Here is a 17,654-nt window from a genome sequence, read left to right on the forward strand (position 1 = left end):
GTTGGGCAGGTGAGAGCAAGTACTTCCCGAAAAACGAGACCTTCGCCTGGGCCCTACTGTTCTGGAACCGAGCTGCTACACAAGGTGAGAAGAGAGGGAAGCCCCTCATGGTAATTCGCATGCCTGCTTGCTCTTTCCTGCAAAGCTGTAGTCGGAGAAGCCACGAAGTTCCAGCCAGTTGCCATTGATCATTCTCCTTCTTGTATGAGCTTATGTGTGTTTGCGTCCGAATCTCACACACGAGGCTGATCGCTGTCATCCTTTCTCTCTGTGGACAGTGACACTGGTGAGCACTGTTCTACGTTCAAGAATTTAAAGTTATGTCAAGCATATTTTTACGAAACATCCTTAGAAAGAAGATAGTCTCATTATCGAATCAACAGTATGACTCGTTATCATTATCCTTTTTGTTGTTGGGCAGCTAGCCCTGTTAATGGGCAACGCTTACTGCATTCCCTTCAACTGACTCTGTGCAATTACTCTTAATTTCTTCTTTTCTGGAACAGAACTTGGCATCTGCCACTTGATTTTTGTTGTCCCTAGAGTGCTGGATAAACGGCGGGCCGGCATGTTTTGCAGGCTACTCGGTGGCACGGGTGAAGCTGGGTGACTACCACTACTACGGCTATGGCACGAACATCGACTATGAGACGGCCGCCACCCACTACCGCATGGCCTCCGAGCAGCAGCACAATGCGCAGGCTATGTTCAACCTTGGCTACATGCATGAGCAAGGGCTGGGCTTAAAGAAGGTAAATGCCTGCACCACCCCATGACTGTTCTTGCACTCTGATACAAGGGAGCCTTAGCTCATTAATGTATTTATTGCCCTTTACGGGAATACCAGGCTGTGCGGTTTTTAACGCGACGGAGAAAGCCACTCCGTGTGATGTCACGCAGACATCTTGCGATTACTTCATTTACGCGAGCAGCGGAAAGGTTCCAAGCGATTACGTTTTACCTGTACAAATTCAGCTGGCACATGCGCGAGAGAGCAAGCGTCTAGTACTGCTGCAGAGATGCAACCGCCAAGGCGCTAATCTGATGAGATTTGAGCTTTTTAAGAGAAAAAGAAAAGTGAGCATTACTTTCATCAACACGCACTTGTGACAATGACACAGCGCTCTTGAGCTTGCAGCCAGGCTATCAGCCAACACGTCCAGCACGTCAATTTCGGAGGTCTGTGGCACAGCAGAGACACAGCGCATGCAAGCAGACTAATACAAGAATGGCAAACAGTGTCGAGCATGCCATGTCAAGTTGCCAGACTTGCGAACGAACTACCACTAAATTCGGCACCTCTGATGCCTTGCAGTTGGATGGTTTCTGACGACCAAGCAAAATGCTTGACCGCGACGCGGATGACTACGTCAGCATGAACACCTTGCAATGGCATGACGTGCCACACGATGCATGCTGTTTGGAGTAAACCATTTGGTTTCTCCATCACGTGAATGCCGCTCTACCGTAAAAGCAGTTGGCAGTAGCAACACTTACAGTGACATCTTGTGGCGGTTTGTCTGCCAACAATGCATTAGAAGCTTTTCTGAGCATTCTCGTTGAAGAAAATAAAGGTTGCATGGTGATGTCGCCACCAACGCTTTAGACAAGCAGCCAAATAAGCAGGGTCGGTGGCTGCCATACATCTCGGTCCTAGCTAGTTAGACTTTGCACCACAAGATGGCACCAGCAATGCGATTGCTCTAAAGCCGCTCCATATTTAAAAGTAGAACCACCTCCGCCACCCTCTTCCGTGACTGCACATCAATGTTGGTTCCGCCAACATTGTTGCAATGTAGCCGACAACCTCTGGTATTTTTGCGCATGTCGGGTGGTAGCTGGAGTCAGGTGCTTGCAATTTGACCGCTATTTCTTTTGGTTTTTCTCATAAATAACTTCTTTAATGTTTACTTCTACATTATGAATTCGAAAAGTGTGTTCCTTTGTTGTCAAGTAAAACCGTTGTGCAAATACGCACTTACGGGCATCAAGACATGTTAGACTCCTCGTACGTGTGCCGATTTTTTCTGATTTGGTTGTGGTGGGAGCACAGTATGCAATGCTTTGTACAAGTAGAAAACTTCTCCGCCAGCACACTCCAATTACAGTGCCAATATGCACACTCAAATTATTTTTGCTATGCGCATCCTTGTCTGAAGTGCAAAGCAGATGGCTTTTACAAATAATTTCCTATAAGCATATGCATGGTAGCTCATCATGGCACTGCAGGAGCCCTTGGGAAGCACGCCATTTCAGGCAGCGCATTCACGACAGAGACACTACATGGGGCATGTGCCAGCGTGCATGCACGCAGCTGCAACAAATGTGGTGTCTATGCGCCTTTTAACAAAGTGCATGCTTTCCTTACAAGCAAAAAAAAAACGCGTACAGAGTCACGTGACTATGCTAGTCCAATAGAGGAGTAGGAGAGGAGGTGCACAGCTGGAGGCACAGGAAGGGAGAGTGGCAGCGGGATGGTGAGAGGGTGGCTCGCCTGGCACGACCACGCCCACTAAGGCATGTAATACCCATCGCAGCAAATATAGTATCAAGGACCAAACAAAACCGACATGTTCTGTGTAACATGGCAGAGTGTGGGCGTAGGCCAGTTGGTGATTCGTGGTTTTGGGAAGTCACCGTAAGCAAAACACGAGACTTGAAGAAAGGGACAACACAAAGTGGTACTGACAACTGATCAGTTGTCACCAGTTGTCACTACCGCTTCGTGTTGTCCCTTCCTTCAAGTCTCGTGTTTTGCTTGCAGTGACTTCCCAAAATCACATTCTGTGTGCACACATTATGTGCAACGCATGAGTACACACACTTCACAGAATGCATGAGAAAAGGACCTCGTGGAGGAAACGCTGTTTTTTCGGCATTGTTTCGCAGGACATCCACTTGGCCAAACGCTACTATGACATGGCTGCTGAGACGAGCGCTGACGCCCAGCTACCTGTCGCCCTGGCACTTGTAAAACTTGGTCTGCTGTACGGGTTTGCTTACCTCAAAGAGGTGAGTGCACCCATTTCTTTAAGGCTTACCTCAAGGGGTTTTTTTTAATGAATTTTATGTTACCTTCATGCGACATCTCAAATCTTCTGGTGCAAAAAAAAATTTTTTTTTCAGAAGTTTGTCAGTATTTTTTCCATATGCTTAACAAATGATGTATTGCGAACATGTTCCGTTATTGCAATATTAGCCGGTACCTTTGTTATTTTCTGTAATCTGTTACTCTCAGTTTTCTTGTTTTTTTCTGACATGCAGATAAGTTTGGTTGTAGAAACAGCCTATCTGAAGTGTGAAATTTTTTTTTGGTTCAGAAGTCAAGTGTGCTTTTCTTCTCCTCTAGGCAACACGTCATTCCCGGCACTGCAAGGAAATGAAATCGCAGAGGCGCAACTGGCAGTGTTTTTGTTTCGCCGTGTCCACGAGAAAGATAGTTGTTGTGCAAAGGCAAGAAAGGTGCTATTTCTGCTTCCCCGTAAGGAGAATGGCTCAGTGCGAGAGAACATTAACAAAGTCAGTGGTAACAAGTGGGAAACGGGTCATGTCAGGGGAGGAGAAAAAGAACACGTCTCCACCGCTCTACCACCAGGGTGTGCCAGCTTCATAAACGAAGACAACTCAGATTTGAGTAGTCACTGGATAATGTTTTCTTCTCAAAAGGAGAGTTTAGAATTCCTAAAGTTAAATTATTGCTTGCTTGCACTTGGCTGGCAAGCAGCAATGTGACGCAGCTTTCGCATTCTGTCGGGTGAATCGTCACGACGTCGACATGCGCACCGACAATTCCGCATTGTATCAAAGGTATCCGTGACACAAGGCACCACCAGAGTGAGAATATACTCTGTGGCAGAATCTTCTGCATTCAATGAAGTAGGATCATCCTGAACACTCCTCATCTTTTCGACATTGCTCACTTTTTTTTTAGCCTTGACGTGTGGGTCGGCCTCGCCGATCTCAAGGGTGCCGGCAAAGCGATCGCGTGCCGAGAACTTTTCCAGCTTTCTTATGCGGAAATGTCTCTGGAACGCTGCAAACATGTGGCGTACTGTTGCCTCTGGCGTATCATGTAATATAACATATCTTTTGAAAATTATTTCATACTGACAGTGGCACACCATCACGAACTACCTGAAAACTTGTTCTGTCATCATCTTATGATGAGAATGGAACTGGTGGCCATCTGTCATATGCCTAATGCCAACGCTGCTTTTTGGAAATGTGTATCTGGTGGAGCGGTGATAAACAGTGGACATTTGACTTAATTTGGTAATCAACATTTTCTTGTGGGACATTCAGCAAGTTGTGTTCCGAGTCTTCCGAAGCGCTCTGGCGGCACTTGTTCCATTTGGCTGGTCAAACTCGCAACGCTCGAAACACATTTGACTATGTTTTTCAGGGCACCATGCTCCAGCTTGCAGAGCTCAGAGGTGCTCTCACCTTCAGCCTTGGAGTGAAACCGAGATCTGGTAGAGTTCTGGTGGTCTCTTGGCTTGGTGCAGCTTCTGCTGTTGGTTCCATAGTCTCCATAGCAGTGGCAGTAGTGGGCAAATGCATCGGCGCCTGGTGCCTGCACACTTAGTTTTTTTACAGCAGAAGCTCTCGCGTGTTTCCTCTTAAATTGCTCAGGCAAGCTGCTGAACTTTCGGTTCAGGTGCACTCTTTCTAGCTCCTATCTAGAGCAGCATCCACATAGTTTCAATCCGAGTTTGTGCGTAGCAGGAACCACTCAAATGTACCATTAGTGTCGCGACTCGCAAGAGTAGCTCTCGAGCGTTTTTTCCGTGATTTAGCATTCTTTGCCTGCTTCAGGCGTTTTCAGCCTATCTATCTGTCTAGCCTCATATGCCGACCCTGTAGCCCAAGTTGTCTACCAGCTTGAGGTTAGGCATGTGGGCATGCTCATGTGGTCATGCCGTTGCAGTTGTACCATCGTCATCGTTCCAGCTTTGTCATCCGACTCTTGTCATGCCATCATCATCATGCGTTCTACATTGACCCTCTGGCTTATAATTGTCTTAATAGCTTGGGCCACGAGGCATTTACTCGTGGTCGTGATGCCCTCATCGTCGTTGCATCGTCATTCGAGCTTCGTCATCTTACTCTCATCGTGCCGTCATCGTCGTACTGTTGTCATGCCATCGCTGTTATGCTGTCATTTTACCATCGTCATCACTTCAAAAAAATCGTCCCATTGTCATCATGCCGTGGTCATCATTCTGCCTCTGTGGTTCCATCGACATTCGACATCATTCCGTCTCCGACATTCTGGTATAATACCGTCGTCATTCAGTCGTGATTGTACCACCATTCTCATGTTATCATCGTCATTGTGTCATCTGGATACCGTCATGGCCACCATAGTCGTCGTACCGTCATCAGACATTCAATTTCATACTGTTGCCGTAATACCATGTTGGTTGTTCTCGCAGTCAGCTTAATTTCTTCATCCTACTTGTCATGCCATCGTCATCACACCAATGTTGTGACACCATCGTCGTCGTACACTTTTCATGAGACAGTGGTCGTCATGCCATCATTGTAGTACGCTCGTCGTAATCCCATGATCCTCGTACCATTGTCATGCTATCAATGTCATACCGTCGTAGTCATGCATTCATTGTCATAGTGTCGTACTGATACAGTCGTGGTCTTTCCATTTCTCATCATGCCAACTTTGCCATCACAGTCTCATTATGCCAGCGGTGTCACAGTTATCATTGTACAATTGTCTTCATTCTGTCGGCGTCACGCTGTCGTTTGGCCATTGTCATCACTTCAGAAACATTATCTCATTGTCATCATGTGATCGTCGTTATACTGTCTTCGCTGTTCCATCGACGTCATTCCTTCTCTGTCATCCTAGCTTAACCATGCTGTTGTCATTCAGTCGTGATTATGCCAACGTTTTCATACCGTTGCCGTCTTTGTGTTGTCAGGCAGTCGCTGTCATGCATCTATTGCCATGCCGTCTTGGCGGCTCCATCGTTGTCATTCCAGCTTCATCATCTGGTTGTGTCGTCATACACTCGTCATCATCCCATTCTCCTCACAACTTTGTTGTCATGCTGTTGCCATTGTAACATTGTCATAATTTCAGAATCGTCATCTCAACGTCGTCATGCCACCTTTGTTGTTCTATCGACCCTATTCCTTCACCATTCTGCCACGACTATGGGTCACCTTGGCAAGCCAGTGCCATACCAAAGTAAGTCGGTGCCAGAGACAGTGAATGTCGCATATAGCTGAAGCAACAGAAGCCTCAGCATGGCCAATACAGAAGGTAAATAAACTTCAGTTCAGCAATACAGTGTGTCGCTACATTGCTTGAATGCTAAACCCATTACCATTGACAGTCATTGTGAGATTGGTTCCGCCATAAATTTTGTTTCTTCGGGGGTGTCCGGTCTTGCTCTTCAGGAGCTCCATTGAAATGAAAATGTGCCCATGGTGGACTTCAGTGCAGTTTTTGTGCATTGAACTATGATGGATTGAGTTCTGTTGCACACCGATTGTGGGGGGGGTATAATGAAAACTTCATTGTGCCAGAAATTTTGTTGAACCAGTACCGTATTTACTCGCATAATGATCGCACTTTTTTGTCAGAAAAAATTGACGCAAATTCAGGGGTGCGATCATTACGCGGGTTAAATTTCGCGCGCAAAAAACACTTTTTTTTTTCGTCCCCCGTTTGCTGCGGGATGCGGGTGCGGGACACCAAAACAAAAATGGCGGCCGGCAGAGCAAGCCGAACGCGCCGAACGCAATTTTTTTTTTTTTTTTTCGTGAGTACATTACATGCATTGAAACAGTTTTTTCCGTATCAGTAATGAATAATATCGTTAATATCGGCAAGTTTGCGGCAATAACGTAGCCATGTCCACTTTGAGGGGGCAGAAACAGATAGGCGGGCTTAGCTGCCAGTGACATAGAAACACATGGCAGGCATGCTGCGGAAACTGTGGCATCTGTCTTCACTATTATCCCAATACCGCAAGTTTGCGCTAAGGGTGGGTGAATATCTTAGCTGTGTTACAAGCGTTGGCGTATGAATAAGGTACACTTTTAACGTATCAGTGTAAACGAGGCTACTATCGTTGCCGCTTGCGATTTGTTGCTTGCCCACGAGTGCAGATGAGAAGAATCGAAAGGCGCCTTTTTTGTTGTTGACCACAACCATTATAAAGCCTACACATAATAAAGGAAAGTTTGGTTGTACCTCTTTTTGTCATGGAAGTGCGGAAAGTGATGAAAGTAATGAAATGAGGCATGTACTTAAGAGTGTTTGGTGCGTGCAGACCGCTTGGTTCGTCTTGAATAGCCGTTCGCGTAGCATTCAACAGATGGTAAGCGCGATCATTATTAGCTAGACTTGGCACACGACATATCGCTGCGGCAAGTTCGGGGTGCGATAATTACGCGGGAAGTAAAAAAATCGAATTTTGACGACAAAATTCAGGGGTGCGGTCATTGCGCGAGTAAATACGGTATTCTTTATGCAAGTTTTTGGTAAAATACCTCAAACACCCTGCAAGGTGGTGACTACACGAGTGGTAGGTGTTAACAAAAAAGAGAAATGATGGCAGCCTTGAAATGCAAGTGAATAGCATGAACAGTGTCTGCAGATCGTTTCAGTCCACAGGCTGTTTCACACGGCACGATTGGGGCGGAAGAAATTGTTCTGCCGTGCACGTCGCAGAGCGATTTTCACTGACAGCTTTCACATGCATCTGTGACAGTGTAATTTCCGTCGCAGTGACACCCAAGATCGCCCCCTGTTCTCTTATCCACGCCTGCATCGTTAAATAAGAACATCATATAAACTAGTCAAATGTTAGAACTTTCTAATATTATCATCATACTGTTGTCATGCTGTGATTATTTGAAAATAAAATAAGTACACCATTTTTCAACATTTAAATGTTAAAAGAACTGAGGCTTTACAATTGCTTAGTCTGCAGCTACAGCGAGTGAAACGCGGCACAACACAACACCTCAAGTATGAGCGTACGGCTAGTGCATTGTCGTTGGGGTGGTTTCGTTTTGTACACTCTAGTTTCGTTGTTGCGGTACTATGGAAGCCACAACTCTTTTCCTGGAGGAGTATTTGCTTCTGCAGACGAAGCTACTATTGAATGTGCAAGCAGCTGACACAATTTGTAGTGAAGAGGAGGTTGGCAACGGTGACGATGACGTGGGTACGTGCTGTGTGTAACTGGAGAAAAAAAGAATTGTTCACGAAGCTCCTAAGCCACGGGCACTAGTGGGTATGCCCTAATAAAATATGATTGAAACTGGCACGTAATACTGTTCCACTGTGCTTCCAACAAGCGGTAAAACAGGAAAGCACCTATTTCGATGGCACTTGCTGTTACATCATACGTCGCCCTGCCCACATCATACCAATCTCTTCGACTCGACGACAGCACCACCAGCTTGTTGAAATCCAGTCGCGGAGAGCCCTCAACGTCCTGGCGGTCATTTAGCGATGCAATTTACATGTGTCACTGAGTGAAAATTGTGCCATGTGAAACAGCCTTATGGGTGCCTGTACAAAAAATCTGACAGTGAGCTATTGTTCAAGCCTATGGTGGCTGGTCTAGCTGGCGTATCAAATTGCGAGATATGACGAAGTAACTCTAAAATGTTTCTTCCTGACATCAGCATTTAGTGAAAATTTGCTTATAAACACTATATACCCCGACATCTACCCGAGCCAGACGTGCAAGGTCTGTAAAACTGAATCGGCAACACTCCCCCACATGCTATGGGAGTGCAGTCATCAATAGCAAGACCTTAATCCCGTGACCCTCTCGTCGAGATGGCACGCCGCCCTGCGCAGCTCCCATCTCGACGACCAACTCTGGGCGACCCAGCAGGCCTACGAAGTGGCGAAGAGGCAAGACCTCAACGTCCCATCGTGGGAGGCCTAGGCCCAGCCGACTGAACTGCTGGTGCTCATTAAAGTTCACTCTCTCTCTCTCTCTCTTATAAAGAGTATCAGATTTAACAAAAGTATTATTATATAGCATGCAACTATGTTAAAACAAAGTTCGACCGTATTGCCCCAGCTATCACACCACACCCTTCGCATTATGGACAGAACTGGAACCTGTTTTTTCGTGGCAAGAACACTCGGGCGACCTAACTGCTGTTGTGTTCTGTAGGGCTGACCTCGTTAACATTTCGTAGCCAATTATAACAGCCAGGGCCTTCCCAGGTGTCAAAACTTGACGACATCCTCGACTTTGTCATTGCAGCAACAGTGGGACAAGCTGCTGCCCAAGTTTAGCCCAAGCGACGCGCTCGGGCCCGACTGGGACCTGTACGTCATGACCGTGATGGCTATTCTCCTCGGTGTGCTGGTCTACTTCAGGCGGGCGTGAAGAACCTTGTCCAACCTTGTTCTGATGGACTCTCCCGATGCCCGGGCAACAAGCACGCATGTGCGCGTCATGTGACTCACGGTGTTCTTGTTGCTCCCGAACTGCAAAAACCAAGAAAACTGCTACTACTAGTCGTCCAGGGTGCCGTTTCTCTTGGAAGCTCAAAACCTGTGTGCGCGTCGACAAAAAAAAAAGGGGCGTTCCAAGAACTTTTCTTTTGCAGGTGATCGCTGAAGAAGCCCATGGTCGTTGTGCATTGTTTTGCATTGAAGCAACATAGGAAGGAACTGTCATCATCAAGGGAGTTGGGATGGGGAGGGGGGTAGTAAATGTTTATTTTTCTTTGATTTTTGTGGCTGTCCTTGCGCATGAGGGCAGTCATCTTTAGTTGCACGTACAATATTGTCATGTTGTTTCAAAAGTTGCGAGATTAAAAAAAAAATGGACAGTCACCAAAAATATTGGTTTGCTGTTTTTGTGAGTGATACACTGCTTTCACTGTGTACTGGCCTGCCGAAATGACTGTGGGCACATGAGATGGTAAAAATGCTAAATTCAGAAAATTAACATTTTTTTATCGGCACAAGTTGGTTAAGCATTGCTTTATCCAGTCGCAAAATTAAAGAACGATACCAGCAGTCATAGCACTCTTTGTTGCATTGTGAACCTGTTCATACTTCCTAGCCCAGAAAAAAAAATGTTGACGGAAACATACTTTTTTAAAAACCTGTTCTGTGAAATTATTGTAAATCACATTTTCATAGATGCACTACAGTTGATTTCTGTTAATCTGACCCAGATGGCACCAGTGAAATTCATCTAGTCGTCCACAGGTCGAACCAAATGATGTAGAAAAAACTTCAAAAGACAGCACTAATTCATTTGGCAGTAGCTGCCCAATTCTAACAGGCCCCCGAATCAAACGCGCGCTTGCTATGTGTCCAGAGTAGAACGAATATAGAGACTACATTAAAGCTCCTGTCGAAAGTAGAAATCTAATGCACACCTGATTTTTTAGCAAGAAATACGGCCAAGGGCCTAATATGTGTTGCAGTGTCGGCCGATTTCTTCAAGTCAGCTTCACCGCAACATAACCTTGTTATGCGACAAAGCATACAAACGCTGTGAACGCAGTTCTCTGCTCATTTTCACGGACAAAAAAGAACAACAACAAAAAAAACGGACTCTCGTTAGGATCGGGTAAATACAGTAAACAGACATTGTAAGCTACCGTTATTGCTTGAAAACTTACCTAGGTCTGGCCAAAAATAGGCGTTTGCGTTGGGAGATGATATGTGTTCAATGCGTTCACTGTCCCCTAAGCAATAAGGGGTCGCTGTTGGGGTCACCACAGGGGTCAGGCACTTGCATGCCGACTCGTCAAGTTCAATTACCCAGCAAAGGCCAATTTTAGTATTGAAATAATGAAAGTTTAGGCCAAAAGAAATGCATAGGTGCCAGTTGGGACATTCAGTCGAGATCAAATTAAACGGGGTCGAATTAAAGGAAGTCTGTACATTCACAGTTTTTGACAGGATTCTTGTAAAAAGTTTCACACTTTCTGTCACATCAATGCATTACAATTTAAAGTAGTTTAATGAAGCCGACCATAAAAAATGAGAAATAAAATAACCTTTGTGAATTGTGAACAAGGCTGCCGTGCTGGAGTTGAGATGTGTTTTATTTCAAATTTTAATGGTCGGTGTCTAACTTTCAACTACTTGCAATGTCTCCTCCTGACCAGACAGGTTTCCGTCAAACTCGAATTCAATGCATTCCAAGCACAATGTTACTTACATGAGGGCACAACTGACAGTAATTGCAGGTGGTTAAATTTTATTAACCTAATTTGCAAACACCATGCCTGTTTTATCTGTTTTGCAGAACAAGCCCGAAAAGATACATTCTGAACAAAGCTGCTTGCCTCAATCGTGTCCCCCATTATGGCCTTAATTAGATAGTGCAAGTATAGTAGTTTTCTGCAAAATATTACTACAGGGAATTGTGGCACTACAATAATTCAGGGAATGAAGTAATCGTTCCCTAAGTCATCATGGGAATGATGTAATCTTTGTAATTTTTGTGCTTAAGGCTTTATATGTTCTTGTGGCACTATTACGCTTTTTTCTATACTTGCTGGAAGCCACAATTTTTTCTAAATTCCTGAACACAATTTCTTCACTCATGCAGAATCATTGCAAATTGTTGCATCTGTAATGCAATATTTTGTTGAAGATAATGAATTTGCAGAGCCATTCGAAACCAGAAGGACCAAGCATTACCATGCTGGCTGAACTACAATACTTGCAGCTCTCACTAAACTAGCGCAGGCGTGGATCTAGGGTAACCTCAAGAGAAAGAGAGTGTGTGTATGAGAGAGAGAAAAAGGCCGGGTAGACTCGCCGGGTTCAGGCCGGGTAGACTCGCCACAGAGTTTTGTCAGCGCTGGGCTACCAATACAGGTACTCCAGCTGGAACGGGTACATGCTCACTGGTGCACTGGCGGAGCCCACTCCGCCAATGCGAAGGCTCCAGAGTTCATCATAGTAAACCTCTGGGCTGTTGTTCCTGCCCGCCATCTCCTCTTGTGGTCAGCATACTGGAGCCTTCGTGGACAATGTTTTCCATGTGCAATGGCAGTGGTGAAGCTGAGGATAACGAGGCAGCCCGACAACAAAACATAAACGTTGGGTGATGACGACGTTCCTCGTCAGCGTAACAGAATGGACGAACTGACGGGCAGAGCAAACGCAGTTTCGAGCACTTGGAACTGCTGTCACAGTAAAACACAAGAGGAAGCACATTGACTGCACATTCAAGCGTGCCGCTTTACGCCTGTACTGACCCTCGACGCAACTGATTTTCTGAGGCATACAGAGACGGCAATAATGCAGCTTTGTCAGTTTTCACTACGTATAAAATGAACAGAAACATAAAGTATGCAGGCCGGCTGTGTGCATTCGAAAAATGAAGGGCCAGTATTCAATGCTGTCAATGTCGCACAGGATTTAAACGAAGTGCACGATGGCTAACTCTCGATGCTAAGTGCAATTTGTTTTAACGTAAATACAACTTACTTGATACTGATGCTCGCGCAGGACAACGCACACGTCGATGGAGGTGGCCACTTCACTCACCCATAGCGAACATCCACGCCAAAATGTACAGGTACAGTTACAGAACTGTACCTGTACAGTTGTGTAAATGTACAGTTACAGGTACAGAACAAGCGCCGCTTCGTCGGCAACCAAAGATGCGTACGTATTCCTGCCTAGTCGACACTGCGTCGTCGCGGCGAGATGGCCTCCAGTATGTTTCGACCAGTAAACCGCTTCGTTGATTAATTGGGTGTGAAGTCGCGGTCTAGAGGTGGCCGGAAGCCGAGATTGAGTCCACGAACCTTCGCGAAACTTTCGCGAAGTTTTTTTTTTTTTGCGCTTAATTACTGGACGGAATGGCGAAACCATTGGCGGTACCATTTTTCATAAGAGTGCTCCATCTCAAAGCTTACACACACACATGCATATGTACATATATATATATATATATATATATATATATATATATATATATATATATATATATATATATCCGTTCTGTTTTAAGCACATCTTGGGACACCACCGCTTCGTCGCAGTCCACAGTAAGGGCTGCGATGAAAGGGGGGGGGGTCGTTGTTAGTGTTTGAATTCATGAACCGCAGTGACCACTTTTTGGTTTCACACGCATTATCCTAAAGGTCCCATATAATATAGCTTGTAATCGCGTTCATAAACCTGCTTCGAAAGTCCATTTACTTCTCCGAAATGCATTTTCGGCTGCTCCAAAAGCTGCTCCGAAATGCGTTGGGCCAGACGTGGCATCACTGCTAGGACGAGTTCGAACACCTGGTTGTCCCAGGGTGTCTACGAGCCGGGAAAACCGGGAATTCTCAGGGATTTTGAATAGTCCGGAAATACTCGGAAAAAACTCAGGGAATTTGTGCTTTTATCAAGGAAAATTGTAATTTTATTGAAAGGGAATGAAAGCCGCGGTAACGCTGGCTCAAATAACAGAGAGGAATCGTAACGAATCTACTTTGACGTTGTGAAGTCGGTTGGACGAGTTGTCAGTGTACAGTCAACGACCGACTTTCTGGACGCCCGATAATTCGGACAGCTTGGCGGCGCCATCAGGTACCCCATGAGTCAACCACCTCCAAGAACGTCTGAAATTTTGGGCTCGAGAGCCTTTCGCCGTCCGATCCTCCGGACTTTTTGCCGTGACCGCAGGTCCGAAATGACATTGATTAAAGCCACCAACGCCGCCATATTGGGTACCTCTCCGCCTGCACCGGCGCGATCCGCTGGCAGCCGTAGCCACCACTGCGTCAACGCTAGGCCTAACTGCTTCGATGTCCGCTACCAAGCTGCTTGCTGTTCGGTGCTGTGTCTTTCATTAAAACAGTTCGACGCTGTTAGCAATGGCGCCGGCTCCGCCTTTGTAAACGGCTTCGAAGGTCGGAAAGCACGACGCCTTGCATAATGCTGGTTCCCGAAAGTCAGCTTCCCTTACTACAGTAGTGTTACGCGGTGAAGCATAACAATCGTGTGAAGGGGCAATTGTCACGGGAGACAGCATGTATTCCTTAATTATACACGCGTGCACCTGCCATTTCCTGTCACAGTACGAGCACCGATATGCCTGCCTAATAAGTGTACTGGCAGGTATTCAGAGCTTTTTCAGATGTGCCTGCGGCCATTTAAGCCCTTAAGGTCAGTAAAAGACATGCATTCATTTTTGCGAACTGCCCGATTTTTCGGACGTTTTCACGGCTCCTAAGGAGTCCGAAAAATCAGACTCCTTAGGACTCCTAACTCCGGAAAGGAGTCCGAAAAATCGGACTCCTTCCGAGTCCGTGGGGCGAACACACTGTGGAAGCAAGACTAGAACAGAAAGGACCTATACACATCCAGGAATGAACGGGAAAGGAAGCGTACCGCCGCTTTGAAGCTTGAGATCACAAAAAAAAAGTGTTCGCTGACGCCTAGATGCAGCTGTCCCATATCCAAACCACAATAAAAATCTTTCAAGCAACGAAACGCAACATTGAGGCGTTGTGCGCGGGCTGAAAGAATGTTAGGAGTTGAGGTTGACTAAACAGCTGTTGAGAAAGAATATCACTTACGACAAAGTTCAGGCCAACGCTCTAGTAACGTTGGTTCAGGCGTCCTACCAGTGAGCTTATCAATTGATAGAAATAGCTAATATTCCAAGATATTTGCTTCTGTTTGCATCTCCTTTTTAGTCGTATTTGAGAATGTTGGACTCAATTTGCAATGGGTTTTGCCATTTTTTTTCGAAGACATTTTATTTGCTGTGCATTTTACTAACCCCTCCCTTCTGTTGTATCCATCCATCCATCCCTTCTGTTTTCATTTTGAACAAAACAAACACTACTGCTTACTATTCAAATTGGATTAAGTTCTTTTTTATTTTTTAACGTGCTCACTAGAGAGTGTCAGCATCGGGCGACATGGTGTCCAGCCCATCCTGACATAAAACAAAGTTCTGACGTAATAGTTCTGCGGAAACCCGCAAGGTGGAGAGAATTAAGGGAAAATGAGACATCCACCCAATCCTAACAATTGCTTCAACTGCGAGGCTTTCCTTTCGAGGAATCCATATGCGTGTCCTTATTATTATTATTTTTGTAGCAATTGCTATGGCTGGGTGGATGCCTCCTTTTCCCTTAATTACTTCTTTCCACCTTGCGGGTTTCCGCAAAACTATTACGTCAAACCCTTGCCTTTGCTTCGAGTTGACAAATTCGACTTCGCCCTGCCATCGCTGGCCGAGCATCTGAGACTACCATCTCAGCTAGCCACCTGGTTAGCTCAGATGGTAGAGCGGCTGTCCCGGAAAGGTGGTGGTCCCGGGTTCGAGTCCCGGACCAGGACGAATTTTTCTTCAACTCCGAGGCTTTTCTTCCGAAGAACCCGTACTGGTTTCCTTTGTATAGATCTCATTTTCACTTAATTACTTCTCTCAACCTTGCGGGTTTCCGCAGAACTATCACGTCAAACTCTTGCCTTTGCTTCGAGTTGATAACACATTAGACTTTACCCTGCCATCTGCTAGCCGAAGTTTAACAGTACATGTATATACTTACGTAAGCTAATACGACCAACACGCTGTTTAGTCATTTAAATGGCGAATTTCTGTTCGCAAGAGCAACACATATAAAAAGGTGAATTAAAAACGGTATTCGATACTTTATTTACTTGTGCTTGAAACTTCTGCACTAGGAAACTTTGCTGAGTATTAAAAGTTTGGGGGAGGGGCAGAGAGAGTAGTTTTTGTTGGGAAGAGCAAAGGTCTCGGCACTATCTTCTGCAGCCCTTGAAGGAGCACGGCTCAGCGCCTTGTGGGGAAGGGGGTAATCTATGGTTTGCGTCATGGACTTCGCCAATCCTCCTTTTTCCACCTGTGGCCAGACAGGGTGTACGCCGGGCTGTCACTCAGCTGTTGACCTATCCCGAAGGCGGTGCGATGTCACGTGGCGTCTTTAAGCAGTAGCTGCCACGAGGAAAGGAAGGGCAACAATCGATCGTTTTGCTATGCCACGTGACACGGGCGCTAACAGTGTCAAAGCTCTATAGCTTGCACGCAGGAGTTGCCGACATTTCCAATCCAAACTTAATCAGGATTGTGGCAAGGTTATTCTGTCGTGTATGTAAGATGAATACTGGAAAATATCCACGCCTTTGTCAAGCACTCATTTCCAGCTGGCTTATTGACATTTCTGTATGTGTATACTTTAAATGCGTGGCATGTCTGTTTTGTTTCTGCACCCATCATATCTCACTGAAATCTTACAGAAATATCACCGCCCAAGCGCTCCGTACAGACGGTTAACCAGCAAAGCTGAAACGTGCGGCTGCAGTGTTCGTCACTAGGTTAATCCTGGCAGTTCATTAAACGACGGCTTCGTAGGCTGCCGGACTCTCGGTACGCAGTTGCTGCTTGCGCTGGGCTGCAACATCAGCAAGGCGTTGACGAGCTCGTTCCCAGTTCTTCTCGCAGTGTTGCTGATCGAAAGCTGCCTGCTCCTCGGAAGTGCGCATGACGCATGGCCTACCCATTTCGGACGACTGCAGCGGCGAATGCCTTTCTGTCATGTGGTTTCCGGCCCACATGGGCAGTGATGAGTCGGATCGCGGCAACGTTAACCACAACGAGACGGCAAACGCGGCGGCGCGAGGACTAACCAACCGTGCCGCTGCTACTACAGCCGACCCGTCGTGGTGGTGGGAAACCAAGGACAAAATGACTTCCTACAACGAAATTGTGAAATGGTACCGACTAGAGCGAAGGACTATGCCGCCACCTCATCCGGGCTTGACCCGTAAGGAGGCGGTTTTATATCGACAACTTCAAACGGGGTCGTTATTCACCCCGGTGCTGATGAGGCACGTGTGTCCAAGTGTTTATGAAAGTGATCTGTGTTGTGTGTGCCGAAAGGAAAGAGCCACTGCAGCTCGCATCCTTTGGGACTGTGCTAAGAATCCGCATGAAGCTGCAACGATAACGACGATCCCGCCGCGGCTAGAGGCCGCAACGAGGTGCTATGACCAAGATGTCCAAACCCAGGCCGTCCAGCAGATCTCGGCGGCCCTCGAAAGGCAACGATCGAGCGAAACCGGAGGGAGGCTGCCACCCCAAAAGAGGGGCAGGCGCGGTCGACCGAAGGGAATAGTGCGGCCGCGGCCGAAGTAGAGGCGCCACACGCCGCGAAGACGTCATGGCCGCGTCACGGTAACGCCTCCCTAACAGGGGATGGCTAACCGTTCTGCAGGCGTTCACAACAAAGTTTCTTCACTCACTCACTCATTTCGGAGCCGAAGAGAAACTGCTGCGCGCGCGCTCAGCTGCGACGGAGAGCAACGACGTCACTACAGCGCCTTTTTTCTTGCGCATGGCGTTGCGCCGTAGCTTTCGGCCCTCAGGCGACATACGAATTGGCTAGACAAATACAGCTTCGCTGTGAAATGCTACTCGGTTATATGCGAGCGAAACTTAAATTTGCTGCGAAATTCGTGTCATGGGGGGGGGGGCTGGCGCGCACCGTGCCCCCTTCCCCGATCACATGACCTTTTCCACCTACAGCGAGGCAAGGTGACTGCCGGGCTGTCACTCGAGAACTCCGACGTGAAACGTCTTTCGGTTAGGTCGACGGCAAAGGGGTCGCTTGTTGAAACCGTAACAAAAACATGCAATACTATT

General features: G+C 46.6%; 1 protein-coding gene across 1 annotated transcript in view; it reads left to right on the plus strand.

Annotated features, from left to right (window-relative positions):
• The window catches only part of LOC126544469 (protein sel-1 homolog 1-like), a 31,453-nt gene extending 21,577 nt beyond the window's left edge, over window positions 1-9,876 (plus strand). Inside the window, exons 13-16 of the mRNA XM_050191799.3 lie at window positions 10-84; window positions 580-752; window positions 2,890-3,012; window positions 9,264-9,876. Coding sequence (XP_050047756.1) covers window positions 10-84; window positions 580-752; window positions 2,890-3,012; window positions 9,264-9,389 — 497 coding nt within the window. The 3' untranslated portion in view covers window positions 9,390-9,876. The remainder of the gene's footprint in view (window positions 1-9; window positions 85-579; window positions 753-2,889; window positions 3,013-9,263) is intronic.
• Window positions 9,877-17,654: the final 7,778 nt, after the last annotated feature.

The sequence above is a fragment of the Dermacentor andersoni genome, chromosome 10, assembly GCF_023375885.2.
Source record: "Dermacentor andersoni chromosome 10, qqDerAnde1_hic_scaffold, whole genome shotgun sequence".
Classification (NCBI taxonomy): domain Eukaryota; kingdom Metazoa; phylum Arthropoda; class Arachnida; order Ixodida; family Ixodidae; genus Dermacentor; species Dermacentor andersoni.